At 34.7% G+C, this 18199-nt stretch overlaps 1 protein-coding gene across 1 annotated transcript in view; it reads left to right on the top strand.

The window, feature by feature from the left end:
* The window catches only part of LOC134532738 (PAX3- and PAX7-binding protein 1), a 46339-nt gene that overhangs the window by 11371 nt on the left and 16769 nt on the right, over positions 1-18199 (top strand). The window contains exons 7-9 of the mRNA XM_063369544.1: positions 2514-2707; positions 9317-9506; positions 17895-18018. Of these exons, the coding sequence (XP_063225614.1) occupies positions 2514-2707; positions 9317-9506; positions 17895-18018 (508 nt within the window). The remainder of the gene's footprint in view (positions 1-2513; positions 2708-9316; positions 9507-17894; positions 18019-18199) is intronic.

The raw sequence follows: 18199 nt of genomic DNA on the forward strand, positions 1-18199 counted from the left end.
AGCACTTAATAACAAATGCACTCATTTAACAAATTTTTTTTACAGAAATATACCACCGAAATACCTTTTTTTTTTACCGAAATATAGCACCGAAATCCTATAATTTATTTACCGAAATCAGGCAGTTTTATTTACCATTTTTCATGGGCTCTACTAATACAAAGAAAACATAAACAGAGTTCTTTGGGCAGAGATCCCGAACCTTATTTTTGTCCCTCTTTTCCCTAGTAGACAGGGATGATCATTTCAACTAAAAATAGACCTATAGAAAAATAACATAGTATCAATATACTTTTAAAAATTATCACAAAATTAATCTACCATGTCTAATATTAATCAACTGTAGGTAATACCTACAATGTTTGCAACTTTACAGCACTTATAACTAGGCATGGTCGGGCAGAGAAATTTGACTTCGAGCGGGCTCGGGCGGGTAATTGTCCAAAATTTTCGGGCTCGGGCAATCTCGGTCGGGCATCAAAATCAGTTAATGAAATAAATTTTGAACATAAAATAGTCGTACTTAAGTTTGCATTGACAAACCTGAACTGATTTTTATTTATTTACTATACCGCACTGATATGAAAGTTAAACATTAAACTAAAAAATAGAGTGCATATTAATCTTGGAAATAAAGTGCTTATTAACTAAATTGTGTTTGGGTAGCTGCTTGAAGGTTCATTGTCACTGTTGATTGTTTGACCTACACTTCCACTGGTATCCATTTTGGTAAAATAATGACATGAATTAAATAGAAACAGTTCACAACCACTTTCTGCAAATGCCACGCAACTACAATGTGTGTAATTAAAGTCAGCTTATAATCCTCGCACACAGCAAGCAGCTCCACCGACCTTGAACACTACTTTGTGACTATTGAGCAGTGAGCATCCGCCGTGCGTACGCGCGCGCGCGTTTGTGTGTGTGTGTGTGTGAGAGAGAGGCGGGCGACCAGCTGCATCGTTAGTCAGCCAGCGAGAGTAACGGTAAATGACCTTGACCACTTCCGCTTGCTGCAGGGCTCGCTCTCTTATGTCTCCCCCTCCCACAAACACACTTGCTGACCGGGCACCTTCTTTATCTTATCTCTCACGCACACTCACTTCACCGGCTGGTGCCGGGACGGCGGCGGCGTGGCATGTTCCTGCAGCTGCCGCGCGTTCCAAAAAAAAGAAGCTTTGTTTACTTGCGCCGTGCGGTATTGCCGTTTTCCAAGGTGTCCGATATTTTCGGGCACTGAAATACCCGCCCGGAATTTCGGGTATACTTGATACCCGAAACACTGCCCGAAATTTCGGGTACCCGACCATCCCTACTTATAACTAGAGACCCGGAAATATCACGACTCATGAATTTGTGAAAAATCACCTAACACTACTAAACAGTAGAAAAAATTTTTAATGAAATTTAAATATGATTTAAAATGTATTTTGACTTTAGATTCACTCGCGAACTTATTTGTAAATGATTTTAATCCCGAATTTTCATATATTTTTATGAATAACCTAAATGTGTAGTTATTTAGTTTTTTCTTTAATCATAAAATAAATAGCCGCAAACCAATAACAATGGTACTCTGAATTATAGTATATATAAAGTACATTGTATCAGATTATATAGTATACTATAGGGATTCAGTGTTACAAATTATTTTATGCTATACCTAAAATTATGGTATTAGATGGCAGATTATTACTGTACCGCTGGAGCGGCAGTGGGATGCAGAGATGATATATTTATCTCAGGTTCAGACAACTAGCATTTGAAAAAATTATATATTTTACTTGGTCATTGTGTTTTATTGTTACTAAATCCATTTCTTTCATTCATCCAGGGCTGACTGGTAGAGTTTTTTTTTGTCACTCCCATCCCCTTCTTCAACAGGATGTTTTTTCCTTCACATGCACATCTGACATGCCAGTCAACCAAATTTTTCCTAGCCACAGATTTTCAAACCAAACAAAACGACCCAGTGACAACAATAATTAGTGTATTCTGAGGGGTTAGGTTTTGCAAGACAAGGGATCCTTTCATTAGTGGGATTAATTTTTTTTAAATATAATTGCATCTAGTGACAAAAAAACAACTGTGCTACTTGGTAGGTAGTTTGTTTGTAGTCTAGTTATGGTTAAGTAGGATGCTGATAAGTTATGTTAAACAAACACGCCATTTATTAGGGCATAGTGTATCTTTTGGTGTGACTTGAAATTGTGTGGAGATTAACCTAAAACTGAGAACCGAGAACCGGGAACCGATTTTTAAGATCCGGAACCAAACCGATAACTGAGAAAAAAGTAAAACAGACACATCATTGTTATGAACTCACCTTAAAACAAATAGGATTATTGCAGTATCAGGTTCATCTACACAAGGAGATTGAAGGTCTGTGATGTAACGTCATATGCTTGAGGCGAATTCGGACACAGTCTGAGATGCTGTTCGGAGGGGTGGGCCGGAGGCACTCGGAGGCTGGCGTGGGACGGCAGCGAACCCTCGGTTCTGGTTGCTCGCAGCTGGCGGCCGTCCAGCAGGAGTGCCTGTACCAGCAGTACGGTGCGGGCGGGCCACCCTTGCCGATGCCCCCCGCCATGCCCCAGCCGGAGGTGGCGGCGGTGCCCGAGGTACCTGCCCCCCGCTTGCCCGTTCCCCCCGCGGGCGAGTCCCAGCCGCTCACCTCCCAGGCGGTCGCCGACAGGCTCAAGGAGAGGTGAGGCCCGTGGGACAGCGGAATCCTCTTGCGTTCATTTCGAGGGGTAGGAGAAGGAAATATTTTATGTTTGGGAGAATGTTACATGTTTTTTTTAAAGATGGACAAGAGTGAAAATTTTTGGCCCCAGCCAATTCGAATACATATCAAGTCGAGTCCATTCTTTATTTTAAGAGTCAAGTTTTGAAAAATTTATTTTAGCTCAAGTACCGTATTTACTCGCATATAGGTCGCGGCAATTTTACCAGATTTGATGGGGAAAAAATGAAATGCGACCTATATGTGAAGAAAAATTTTTTTAATTTTTGAGGATTTTTTTTTTGCAATACAGTAGAATCCCGCCGATACGACCCCCCTCTGATGCGTCCATTCCGTTTATACGACCGTTTTTTGAGAAACTGTGAAAAATTTGAGCAGAGAAAGTAGAAAATTTGAGTAAAATCTGCTGAAAAACAAGTCTGTTACACTTTGTTGGGCGCTATGTGTTCACGTTTATCTTGGCGAGAGCTGGGGGCAGTGTCTAGCCGAGCTCGGCGCGTCCACTATCGCACGAAAAGCCGTCTCAGCTGTCATGTTATCTTACCCGCCCGCACGAAAAGCCACTGTGGTAGCTTCTGCGAGAGCATAAGAAACTCGTCCGGCCAGGCTGGCGGTAGCGGCGGCTTGACGTCATACGTGACGTGACGCGACGCGACGCTTACCTCTCCCTTCCCCTGCTAATTCTTCAAGGCTCATCCCTCCCAGAGCCACAAACCATGTAAAAACACCCTCCCCCCCTTTTACAACTAACATTTCAACACATTCCCTCCCTTATTTCAACCTTCTGCGTGAGAAACTGTCAGCATCCTCCTCCCCTCCCACACCGCGTGCGACAAAAGCCAGGTTGTATAGTCCATTCTCGGTCAAATAAATATTTTTATCGGCTTATACGACTGTCCTTCGCCGTTAATAAATACTTTATAAGTTTAAGTTATTATGATACAATTTGTTTATTATGTAGTCACACAGCAGTTTCTGCTGAAAAATCACTAATACCTCGAATTTTATTGAATAGAAAAATTTAGCAGGGCCGTAAATATATTTATTTTACTGCATAGTTACTTTTTCATCTGCATTCGAACGTGTTTTTTTTTTTTTTTTACACTGTGAAGGGTCGTGGAAAAGATAATTTCTTGAGCTGTCAAAATAAACATCGCTGACGGCAAGGGCGGGAGCGCATCCTGTCGGTCTGTCGCTGTGATTATCTACTCCAAAAACATGTCACAGCATTTCAGGATAGCATTGTTCTTATATCTTTCGTTTAGAGCCGAATGTTTTCTACCTGATCCACACAAGTTCCTTTGCCACGTTTTGAACGAAAATAACAACCAGCCGGCTAGCATAGCCAAACTCGCATGACGCGAATTCACTTAGCGCCAAAAAAAATGGTAAACGAAGGGCGATGTTGCACCTGGATGGCAAACAAGTAGAAAAAGGGAAGGGGAGAAGCAATGGTTTCCCCAGCCACTATCTTATCTGTGTCGGGAACTTCCTCACGGTTCAGACCAATCGCACGTTTAAAACGAAAACCGCTGTAGATATAAAAATCATAACAGGCCTTTTTTATTCGAAATTAAATTTACTACAACTTTTATTCTGTGCATTTTTTCAATACAAAGCGCTGTTTTCGAGTTATAGTCTACAATTAAGACATTTTAAGAAGACAGGAATCTAATTTTCTATATTCGGTTATTACGAGTACTTGTTGTTACAACAATTTATCACGCCATTATCAGCTCTCGTAGTAGCGGAGTTTTACAGTACCCGTTAACTCTTTCGTGCACGGCGCGCCGGCTGTTCGCGTCATTAAATTACCGGTGCGAACTATATGGGGGGAATCTTAAATACCAAATTAAAGACCTCAAATTATGGCTGCGACCTATATGCGATGGCGACCTATATGGTAGTAAATACGGTAGTTGCATAGATTTTTGTGAATGTTTTTATGTTTTTGGTGTTTATTTTAACATGCCATTAAAGTTAAGTATTTTATTTCTACTAGTTCTGAAAACTCAGTGGTTTAAATGAATTTTAACATCAAATAAAAATTAATGGTTTATTAAATAAAAAATAACAAAATATTAACATAGTTTTATTTTTTCTCATGTTTAATTATGTTCACACTATAGTTTTCCTATACTATATCCTTCCGACCAGTCGTAATTGAAACATGCCCCTTTTTTGGATAATTAAGTAGCATAAGTACTCAAAAATATTTTTTTTCATAATTTTCTGGCAAAAAAAAATAGTAGCTATTTTAAGAAAGTACCTAATAAGAATAATTCATTATTTTTAAATTTTTTCGTGCAATTTTTTTTGTTAACTAATGTTTTGTTTTCAAGAAAGGCAAAATGGCAATTCATATGAATTTTCAAAAATACTGTCATTTATTAAAAAAAAAGCATTAAAATAGGCATAAATGCTGTAAAAAAAAATTTGTAAATAAAAATAAAGCCATTGCCTTTTTACTACACAATCAAAGATATGTTGTTACATGCTTTATCACTTTCCTGTTGGTGCCAAACAATAATACTATCAATTATATTCCAAACATTAAAATATTTTCTTTTCTCAGTTTTTTTTTATGTTACAAATATTATGATGTCCATTTAAAAATTATGTATTTTTCCATTGTTTTGAAAAATAAATAGCGGGATATACAATTTTCAGGCAGTGTTATTGTGTTAAAATAACTATATTTTAAGAAAACTGAGAATGTTAATACAAAATTAAGCTATCAGGTGTTCGTGAAATAATGGTACATGATTTTATGTTCTTTTCATTTAGATATGTATCAATTTTAAAGAAACACACCTTCAAGTCTCGTCCTGTTGAGTAAACTCAACTATCGAGCCAAGTCGAGCTGTAGTTACTCAAGTTTATGAGTCTGAGCCCATATCTAATAATTTGTGGAGTATTTCATTTTAAATCAGTCAATATATTTTGCTACAAATTTCTCCTTGAATTAATTTGTTGTTTTGATGTAAATCAGTTGCTGACTACTTATTTTGATAACAGTCACCATATTAAAATAATTAATTTTCCTTTTTTGAAGTTATTTTACATTGTTATAGTCAGAAAATTTTGAAACATGAAGTGTTATACACATAAAATGTATGCCTTCCTTTGAGATAAAATGCTGGAACTGTAAAATAATGATGTTGCAGACAGACAAATGTTATTAATGGGTACTTTATTACCCTAGTATGTTTGATTTGTAGAAGGATCAAAAATTGAAAAACTGAGCTAGGTCAAGCTATTGGATTTTGAATTTTCTTGAAAAATCACTCATTTTGTACTTTTCTATTTAGCTACCTGCTTGCATTTTGCATAGTTTGTTATTTTTGAAATATCACACATATGCTGAGCAAGTAGATTTTAGGCAATAGTAGTTTTTAACTGTTTATCATTGAAAACTTAACTTCTTGAAAATAGAAAACAAATTAATGGAATGTCCGAAGTGGATGGTGTTTTACTGTTTGTTAGTATTTTTCTGGGTAAAATTCACATTTAAAACACTAACATAAGCGAACCTAATTAACAAAACTTGAAAGTTAAGCCATCCATAAATGGTGTTATATCAGCCTACTGTAAATGTGTGAGACCCTCTTGCAGGCAACCAACTTGGGGGAAATTAGTAAGATATGTAGTAATATTTTTTTTGTGGTGACTGTGACTGCAATATTTGCATGTGTTCTGCTAATACAGCAAATATATAGGTTTAGATAACTTATAATTAGGGGTATGCACTTTTCGTGTTTATTTGTTCACAGAATTCGAGGTTATTTTTCTGGAAAATCAGTGTTATTTTTCTCTGAAAGGGAGGTTATTTTGACTACCAAAATGGATAACAGTAATACAAATTTCATATCTCAAGTGTCATGAAAATTGTTTTAACACTTAAAACACACCAAATACTAACTACTTAATATTAAAAAAGATGATATTAAAAAGGTATAATTGAAATTGAATGTCCAGTATTTGGAGAAGTATGAAGTCACTTCTCAATTATTATTTAAATACTTACTGTAGCAGGTTTCAGCATTTTTGTCAACAAAAGTAATTACGGGAAATTAACACATTTTTGTTAAAAATATTTATTACTTCGGATAAGTTTGTAGGCCTACGCCACGTAAGTATTAGAACACAACTACCACGCCACGCAAGTTCAATTCATACCGTTTACAAGTTTGTCGTATTCAACCACGCGCGGGCATTGCCGTAAACAGCTTGGTTTTGTTGTGGCTTCGTGTTAGTGTGCGTGAGCGTGACTGCGCGCGCAACCTACCGGCTGCCAGTTGCACTGCTGCTGCTGATTGCATCATTGTGTGAGCTCAGCGAGTAACGACGTGTTGTGTAGCTACTGCGTATTTGTTTTATGTTTTGTGTACAAGTGTATCAAACTATACTCACATCTTTGCTTACATCGTTCAAGTTATTCAAAACATTCAATTTCGCCTCTATACATGTTTACACAGTTTTTCTTATTATAAATACTAGAAACATCGTCACATGTTCGCGTGTGAGATGAAGCAGCGCATTTTACTCTAGTTTAATTATGGCGGCCGTGTTGATTTACTAATTGTGCACCAGGTTAGGCCTACGTTACTGAATTCGTCAGAAGTACTTATTTTTAGCATAGTTGAATCAAATAGTTATGGATATCGGGTTTATTTGTTTTCAAACGTTAAGATTCGCGTAAAAATAAAAATAGTATCCTATAATGTGGATATCGGGTTTATTCGTTTTAAAATGTTAAAATTAGCGTAAAAATGATTTTATTGCAAATTCGTGATTATTCGCTTTAAAATGTCAAAATTCGCGTAAAAAATTGTTTTATCGTACATGCGAATTTTGCATACCCCTACTTATAATTAATTGTGTATCCATGGTATTGATGTGATAGAATCAACATACAGGATGGCCACCCGACCAGGAAAATCGGTAAACCTAGAATTATGTGTTAATATTTTCTTGGCCAGGAATAATTGCACGTAGTGCCTACAAACTGTGTCATTTGTACCATTTTTAATTTAATGTTCCTTTTTATGTTATGTAATATTAGTGTTTGATGTTTAATATTAATGATTGGTTTGGTTTTATTAGCTCTGATGTAACCAAAATGATTAGCTATGTATATTTTTATTAACGTAGTAAAATTAAATTAAAATTTTTTTTTTTTTTTAGAAAAACCTTAAATGTCCTGTAAAACACACAGAATTTTGTTTTGCCATAAGAGTGGCCACCCAGACAGTCTTTAATTTATTTTTTATTTTCAGTTTTAAGCAGGTAAGTGTGAAATGGATTGTGCTGCTGATAAGCTGGCCTGTTTTTTTTATTCTGATACACAGATTTGTTGCTTTTGGTCAGTAGTTTTGTGCAAATGCTGCTTTTTTAAACAAAACAATGGATCAAGAACTATTGTAAAATTGAAATGAAAAACAAATGTATCCTAGTTCGTTTCTTAATTAACATTTTTTCTAGAACTATGAGTAGTCTCTGGTTATTATGGATTATGAAAAAATGTATATTTAATTTTTTTAAAGGTAAAATTGCAATTTAAAAAGCATTAATTCTGACATCTAGGTTGTGATACATTTAAGGTTATATTCCTTTTACATTCATTGTCCAAAAAAAAATATATTTTTTTTTGTGGTCACGATACATTTAAGAGCATCATATTTTTGATACTGCAAACTCAGGGGCATGTTATATTTGAGATCATATTTCATATTTTTTTTTTTTTTTCTTCTGATTTTCACATTTTGGTCAAAATGTCCAATTTTTTGACGGTTCCCGAGAATGTATTCGTAAAATCACTGCTTCGTTAAATCCGGGGTTCGTGACATCTGGGTTCTAGTGTATTTAACTACGGCAAGCAGAAAACGTACATGTAAACTAACCAGTAAAAATAAACTGTCTATTGACATATTTTCTTTAGAGGTGACCTGTAGGGCGACGGACTTGTTATGAAGGTTGAAGTGGGTTTAAAGCAAAGCCGTCTAGCATTGTGAGTGACAGCATCCTGCCATTGTACGGCTGGTTTCTTAGCGAGTAGCGGTTTGGGGAAAAAAAAAAGGGGGGGGGGGGTGAAATCAACTGAAAATTTCGGAAAACATCTATTACGACCCCCCCCCCTCTATTACGACCCTATTCCTGGGAACCGTGAGGGGTCGTTTCAGAGAGGTTTGACTGTATATATAATCAATTATTGTACTGTTTCATTATTACTTCTGTTTTAGTTTTTTATTGTTTAATCTGATGTAAAAAATACATATTTATTTAAAGTAAAATATAAGTTAGAAAACTTATTCTAACATTACTTCTAGTAAACAGAAGCAAATCATGGCATAGAAAATAGTATACTTTTCATATTTAGCACTGAATACCTGCAAATACCTATATGGAGATATAATTATAGTCTCAAGATTCTGGTTCTGCAAATTAAATTATTGAATGATAACTGGATCAATGCGACGTCAGACTGAAAGGTTCCTCCGGAACTGAACGAGTGTTTGCTGTAGCTTGTGTGCGCGGATGGCACGTGTGGCACCGGGATGTTGGGCGCAGGTTGCTAGCGCTGAAGGAGGCGAACCTCCGGCACACCCAGGACCGCGACCGCGTGGCGGACGACTTGGTGTCCACCAGCACCGACCTCAAGGAGCTGGAGCTAAACGGGCCAGTCCTGGCCCAGAGATTCAAATTTTACCAAGAGTTGCGTGGGTATGTCACAGACTTGGTAGAGTGTCTAGACGAGAAGGTGGGTTCTTCAACACGCTTGCTGAATTTATTTAAGGGGGGTGAATTGCGTGCACAGCAGGATTGGACAAAGTTTCTTGCTAGCGCTTGCTCGTCAATGGTAGAGTATACCAATGTGACTTCAGCTTTTACTGACCAAAATTTGGATTATACTTTAGCAACACAATTTTTTTTTAGCACCAATTCATTTTTCAAGATTTACTCGGACCAGCTCTGTAAGATCATGGAACATGTGATTGTAGTTCTGTGTCACAGTAAGATTAATATTTTTGGAAAGGTCACAATGTAGTGCAGTGCGGAACAGGAAAATGCAAACAACAGGTCTGTGCTGCAAGTCCGCACATTGATACACATTGCAGGCTTGTGCTTGTACGGATCTGTGTGCCACAGCCAGTGTACGCAGTTTCTTGCATGCAGTCGGCTACTTGAAGACTATAAGTTTGCAGAGGGTCCATTCGAAGCAGTGAGATTTGATTGTTTCAGAACTTCATTTCAGAGTGCCCAGTATGGCAGAGGAACATTTAGAACCTTCGAGGCCACACACATGATCCTGTAAGATGCATCTTGCCCAGACTACTTGCAAAGTGTATACAGTAGAACCCTGTTATAAAATTTTTCAAGGAGGCATAAGGATAAAACAGTATAAACAGGAAATACCAATTTAGCACTTTTCATTGTTTATACTTTATACCAATGGACTCATCACACTGTGTAAACAAATATAATCAATGTTAAAACTACTTATGGGTGCACTCTATGCTCAAATTTACTTGAACAAGCCAACAATTTTTCAACTTCTTCGTGCTTCCAATTTCTATTTTATTTGGTTTTAAAGACACGCTGTCACATTTCTGTATAATTGTCTCACAATTCGTAATGATGTCTTTTAGAGTGGGAATGCTTATTTACAATTCTTTCACCCCTTGAAAATTTGGAATTTTGGGATTCCTAACTACGAATGAAATAAATTAAACTCTTTATCAGCAAAAGAAAACACTGTCTGCCATCACGGAATAGGTGGCCAACTTATATATTGTAGGACTACTTAAGTATATCTAAAAAAACATTAGTCTGATAAGGAATGGAAGGATTTGTTTTTTTAAGAAAAGGGTGCCAACAGACACACACCTACGAACATTTATGTACCTTCGATACATCCAATATACAGTCTTAACTAGCACTAACATGTAGCGCTAATGTTCTGGACACTTTCATTTTGTTTTTTTATGATACTCTTTGAACAATCTTCATCTATGGTATAACGGTGTTGTAAAAATAGTACGTAAAGTGTAAAGTAAACCCTTTCATGAGTTAAACTTCACAGATGCGATAAGTGTTGGAATAGTTAGGTTTTTAAAACTTTGTATTTGAGAAAGCAAACATTATAAGCAGGAAATGCACCATTCGTGAAACGTTATATGCAGGAAATAAATACTTTTTTTCACTGGGAAAATGTAGTATTTAAAATAATATGACGTAAGCAGGAAAACATAAGCAGGAATTTATAACAGGGTTCTACTCTATTTGCCACGCCAAAATCCCTTTCTTATTCTGCGATCATCATACAGAAGTTTTAAAGTGTCAATTTCTTAACAGAATCTGATTCATAACTCAAATCTGAAAGCATTCATGCATACCGCACCTACACTGACTGTCAATACTGCGCTTGAATGCGTGTTCTCGCTCGTGTGGAGGAGGTCTACACTGCACTGCACTGCACTGAGCCATCTGCTGTGCAGATCGTGTGCCCCAGTGTGCGCCCGGCCTAACTCCTATGTTGGTTATTTGGTTATTTCATTAGAAAAACTAACTAGTTAACTTCAATCAGATAAAAACATAATGATTAATTGATTACTGGTGCTTTTTTGGTGAGAATACAACAACCTAAATGCAACCAAATAAAAATTCACATAAAAACTTTGAATTGTGCAGCAGTGAAATATTCTATATCATTAATTTTTTGTTAAAGCATTACCATATACCTCATGGGTAATCATAATGTTTTCCATAATAGTTATTTACCTATTAACTTTTTCCAATCTGCTGTTTGTGCGTAGGGGTCTGTATAATCTTCTCTGTAGTGTAACCATGTTATCATAGTTCTAGTGTGTAAATTTACAATAAAAAAACATGAGTATGAGCATACTAATTAAAATTAAATTGTGTGTTGTGGATTTGTTTAGCATTAATTAGCTGTAGTCATATAGCTTCATTCACAGTTTTCTTTATTTTCAAATTGTCTAGGGTAAATTTTAGCATTAAAAAAATACTTAATGTTACAATTAGTGAGTGATGTGAAATATTTAGAGGATTAATAACGTCTGTCAGTGGAAAGTAAAAAATAGTAGAAGCGATTAATTTTATTGCTATGGCATTTATTAATAAATAAATTATGTAGTTACAATTTGTTTACAGAACTAAGGTTTTATTTGAAGCTATTACTTGTACCTAAGTAAATTTGGCTGATGTTAGATATTCTAACATAAGAAGTGCTCTGGGAATAAATTCTGTAGTAGACATTTCATTAATGTTGGGTGATGTTTATTATGATTACTAATCCTTTTATAAAAGTAGTTTGTAAAAGAATATAGGCGTGGATTATATTATTTTGTGCAAGAATTATCTATCATATGTCTTTTATTGATACATTCTTGAGACTTTAATTCATAAAACATGATGTTGGTTCCTATCCACCTCTGCTCAGCTTCTGTAGACCTATTGTGACTGCGGTCTATTTAAACTTCTTCACATAAGCCCTTTCATTTTATTTTAGAGAACATTGGTCTTTGTTGACCAACCTTCACATTAGTTCTGAAGTGTGTTCACTTCTTTGATAGTTTGAGATTGAGGTACATATTCAACAAAGACCTGAAACAGATTCCTTTTTGGGTCATGAATCACTGCTTGGGCACTTGTTTTCAATAGTCCTCCTTTGATTTTAGATGTTCTTGGTGTCTGGTATTTCTGTGTTGTGGTGTGATGGAGCGTCTGGGTTCTTCCCACTGGGTGGGCCAGTTCAGCATCATGGTTTGTCAATGGTCTTTACCTTCAGACATGGGTGTCTTCTTCAGTAGCGCCCACTAGCTCCTGGGTGAATAGGTGAACTACTCCCAAGATGAATCTGCAAGTGTGGATAGAGCATAGCTGGCCAGTTTTAGGTAAGAGAGTTTTGGGATTTCCTTCAAAGCACATTTCCTCCTTCCAGCCTGCTCAATTGGTTTGGCGATAAGAACTAACTTAGCTTACCTATTTGACCACTGTCAAAACCCCTTATCCGTGGATAAAAGCTGGTTTAGTCGCTTTTTCGATGAAAACACTCTCGGAACCTATCATCTTTGTGTTTTTCTTAGGCATGTTTCCTAGGAATGGCAATGTCACACAGCGTGAACCACCAACAGGCAATATAGTGGTGCCACCTTTCGCAAATGTTGAACTGGCTTGGAAGATTCTTGAGGGCATTCAGACACCAAGGTTGATCACAAAGCCCTCGCAAGGTTTGTCACTGATCTTTATTGTAAACAGAAAACCCTATTTTCACAGCAGGGGGGCACCTTAATATAGAGGTGATGTCCTTTGCCTCTGGCTCTCAAATTTGTCTTCTACCTCCATGTTGTTACCTTTTTGGGTTCTCTGAAATAAACAAGGACAGAAAAAATTTCCTGTTGTATTTTAAATATTATTCTGTGATTCAACTGCCTTAAATAAAATTCTTAGATTTACGGCTAAGTGAAATCCTAGCCAAATTAGCTGATCTTAAGTCCATATTAAGATGTGTAGGTTCTTCAGCCAAATGCACAGTGGACTTTCCTGTAGGTAGAATTACTTAAATCAAAATAGATTATTTATCAGACCATAAATGTATGTTCACATGGTTTTTTATTTGCTCTAGCAGGTGACTGGGGTAATGAGCCAGCTACTACCCCAATTCTCCATGTTATGTTGAAGTTTCTACTTGTTTGCTCATTCTAGGGTTGATCATGTCTACTAAAACAATCTGTGGCATTAGCTTGTTAATCTCAGGAGCTATGATATTTTCCACACTGAGATGTCAGATAGTTGTTAAGGGCTGTAATTATGACCCATTTACTGGGGTACTGCCAGGTCACAAGTTTCAATTATCCTTTTAGGTACTTTTATCTGTTTTAAACAGCACAATTTGTTTTGATTTTTTTTAGAAATTATGTAGATAAAGATTTTGACCATATATTTAAGGAAGGCCACAAGTAGGAAAAACCAGGAAATGCAAAATAATTGTAATTTCCTAAAGGAAAGAGAAAATTTACTGTATTTTTCAGTGAAAACAGTTTTTTTTAAAATTAAGTGTAACTAATACACCATGTGGGTGTTGTCTATTTCTCATCTTAAATATTGCAATATTTCATTTCTAGGTAGCTTAAAAAATTGTGAAAGGTGATATAAGTGGAAAATTGCACAAGTTATATAAATATTTTGTGGTTAGCATTGTATTTATTAAAAAAAAAATTTACAGTGAAACGTCAATACTACTTACAACTTGGTTATACAAATTATTTTGTACAGTTTATAATTGAGTAAAATCCCCTTTACAGATATTGTTTATAGTTTCGTTCATTAAAGTCAATACATGTGGGACTGTTTTTGAAGTATTTAGGTATGTCACATGCTAGAAAAGTGTAAATCAGTAATGTTGTTCCTGAAGGTACATCCTGCTCTGTATAGTATTGGATGCATTGAATGCAACTTGGGATGAAACATGAAGAATTGGGGTTCTTATTTAAGACTGGTAGATGTGCAAAGAAGTATAAAGTACACAAATGGTTAATGGACAATGTATCAATTAGTACCATAGTTAGACACTTGCCTAAATTTTAAGTGTGTCTGGCAGACTCGTGATTAATGGATCAACTTTTGTTTTATGCGTTAAGAAAATTAAAAAAAAAGGAAAGAAAAAAGTAGAGCATGTTACGTTATCATGCTGCTTTTTATAAACTTCAAAATTTTAAATTCATTATGTCTTTTTTTATGAAACTATAATAATTAATGGTTTTAATCAGTAGTTTAGTTACTGTTCAGTGAAGGACAATCTTTTAAAATATGTGTATATAGTTTTATCACTTGACTTTTGGAAGAAAATTACAATATCATTGATATATGTAGTGTTATTCGTACAAAACATAATTGTTTATAGCTAAGTAAATTACGATAGAGGGGCTAAAAATCAAGTAGTGTCGAGCGAGTAGTTTTAGCTCCACTTGGTTTGAAAGTCTGGACCATGGTACTCGACTATGAAGAATTTTATATTTTACATAGTTATTCTGCTGAAAAACGTATCACTCACTATTAACTAGGTCTGTGGTTCCCTGATTTTTTGATTGTGGTTTCAATTTTTTAAAACACCCTACCCTAATCTGACTTATAAATCATGGGATTCAAGTACTTTCGTACATCTCTGTTACTTTTTGATCAGTATAATACTTTATTTATGTAACTTCTATTCTGCAGAAAAATTAAAAGCAATTTTTCCATGTTTCCATCATCTTTGGATGTAATGACTTGCAAAAAATGTATGCCATATATCCAGTGTATGGATTTACTTATACATGTATTAAATTAATATTCATTATGGGGTTTGTTGATTGGAAAGTTATGATTTCTGGTCATTATGCACATCAAAGGTTAAGTATATAAATTAAGCATACAAGCAAATTATATTATAATTAAAATTATAAAACAAAGCACTTTAAAGCTGTAGACTTCTAAGAACAAATTACATTATATTACAAATGTACGGGGAAAAAAAATGTTGAAATGAATGCTGATAACACTGAACTATAAAATGGGTATATATCTTCACTTTTAGAATATGGAAGCCAGCAGTGATTAGTCTGTTACATGGTTTGATGTTTACTTAAAAAATAAAAATGGTAGTTTTAGGCTAGTGCAAAGACTAACCTCTTTGTATGTTATTTAATAAATTTCAATAATGTTTAATGACTCAGCAAGAATGACAAAACCCATCCACAGTTTTAGTTCACAATTTGGGAATAAAACCATTTTTTTTTTCTTTTTTCGAATTGTGACCGGAAAAACCCCCCAGACATTCTTGATGTTAAAGCAACCCGGAATTGATAGGACCAATAAAATTCAGAACTGCACAGCCTGACGATTTACATTTCAGAAAACTGTAAATTAATGCCATTTTTAATTAAAAAGGCCAGTGGTTCATTAGTTTGTTATGCTATAAAAAACTTTAAAAAGAAAATATTTTGCTGTATTCTATGCTTTTTTGTTTTACTGCAGTTCAACATTCAATAGTATCAATATTCGGCACAAACACAACAGGAAAGTGATCATATAATGTTTTCTTATCCTTGACTATCTTGTTGAAATGATGGATGACTTGGTTTTTCTTTATGAGATACATTTTAATTTATGCTAAACATTGTTTGCTGCCACTTTTTTTTTTAAATTAGCAACATTTGAAAATTCCTTAGAGTTATCATTCTTACGTAGAGAAAATTTTGGATGAGAAAGGAAAATATAATACACATTTAATGTTTCTACTGTGTTTTTTTACACTTTTTCTTTCAGTAATTTTATAGTTTATGCACAATTTTTATCACATCTGTAGCATGACATTTAAAAAAGGCCATTAGGATTAGGTTATTATATTTAAATAGTAAAATCTTTACAAATATAGAAATAATAGCACTGTGAAGTTAAAATTTTTAATATCATATGCTGAAATATTTTCGCATGGGGAATTACATAATGTTAACTAAGATATGTATATGAAAAACAAAAAAAATTGTATTATTTATTTATAATGACTTGGAAATTAATTCTATAGCATAATCTATTCTAATACTCTTAATTTTACTACACCTCAAAGAAATTTTTCTGCAACTCTGAGCTTAACTCAATTTTTGACAACTATAAAATAATCGGGTGTGACTTGACTTGATTTGGCTTGACTTCAAAGATATTGTTACTAGGCCTGTGGGAATATGTTTTTTTAGTTCAAATCAGATACAAATAAAAATATCAAATTATTCTCGAATAAAAATATTAAATTTGAATAGTAAGAATGATAATTATAATCTCACTAAAAATTTTTTTCACATGTTTAAAAATACGTAGATAAAGAGAAAGTATATGTGTAGTGTAGTGGCTTCTGAGAAATTAGAAAAATAATACAAAAATTAAAGGTTAGTTGGTGTTTAGTTTGCTACAATAATTGTATGTAAAATATTTAACATATTTAAAATGTGAAAGAAAAAAATTGTGTTTTTAATTATGGACCTATCCTAACTTAACCAAACCAAACCTAACTTTTCATTTCAGTTCCTATTCACCTTATTTTTCAGAACCTGCTTCTCTACATGTTGATCTATAAAAAATTTTTGTGGACCGCAATATACCGTGAAATCGAATCTATTTTGCGAAAAATGTGAATCTTTTATTCAAATTCTGTATTCCCAATTTAGTGATTAAATGAGCTCTTATTTACATATTTAAGCCCTAGTTATTCATTCATTTTTGTTGTTAATTGCAGCCAGGTAAAGTGTATTTTAGTTCAGCAATATGAAAAAATTTTCTGCTAATTTCATATGGAATCCGAATATTTACTTTTTTTTATTGTGCAACGTCCATTTCGTCAGAGGAAACTGCTACTGTGTCGCATAATGTTAAATTGATTGTGACTATTGATATACTTGCGTTCTTCTTTTAATGACCATGCAATGGAGTGTCCATGTTTTGTGATTTAGTTCATGGTTGTTGACTTTTTTTTCTCCCACTGTTGGCCCGTGTGATGAAATTATTAGAAATAATATTTTGTTTTCAAGTTTGAAACAAATATGCCGTGTTATGAATTGTTAGCCTGATATTTCAGTTACTGTGTAGTAAGACGGTAGAAAAACATAGACTACTTATGTTTAAATTTAAAACATTATTTATTATTCATTTTTTTGATTACAAAATCCTGTTAAAACCTTGAAAAACGGTTTTATAGCACAAATGACATAACCTCAACAGTGAATGTTGGTACACGACACAATCACAAGGTATGGGGTGTCAATTCTCGAAAGCATACAAATATTTGTTAGTTTGAAGTGTTAGTATTCGAGATTAAATCAAATACAAATAATAAACTATTTGTATTCTAAAATTCTAATATTCCCACAGGCCTAATTATTACTGAATTTGGCGTAGCTCGACTTGACCCAAACATTTCCATATTTGTTCATATTTATAGATTGCACTTACTATATTAGCTGTGTTACCTTTTAATATTATTTACACTTTCTGTTTGTTGGCTCAGCGAAAAAAATAGTAAGTGCTGGAAGTTAGTTTGTATGTTGAAGTCATGTAGCTGAACTATATCTGATGCAGGTATTCTGTCTTGCAGGTGCCCATTATTACAAACCTGGAACAGCGCATGCTGGCTTTGTTCAAGAAGCATGCTGACGAACTTTTGGAACGTCGTCGTCAGGATGTGCAGGATCAGGCAGAAGAACTCTCCCGTCTATCCAGTCAGTATCCCGCCACGAGCTGTCTGTTGTTTTGATTTCAGCTGGACTTACGTTCTTAAAGGAAATGCAAATGATGTTGAGCAAGGCGCCTCACCACCAGAACAAAAACAAAAGTTTTATTTCCGCAATTATAATAAGAAACTTCAGAAGATCAAAATTTTGCGCTGCTCTCAAAATTGGG

The sequence above is a fragment of the Bacillus rossius genome, chromosome 6 (genome assembly GCF_032445375.1).
Source record: "Bacillus rossius redtenbacheri isolate Brsri chromosome 6, Brsri_v3, whole genome shotgun sequence".
In the NCBI taxonomy this organism is placed as follows: Eukaryota; Metazoa; Arthropoda; class Insecta; order Phasmatodea; family Bacillidae; genus Bacillus; species Bacillus rossius.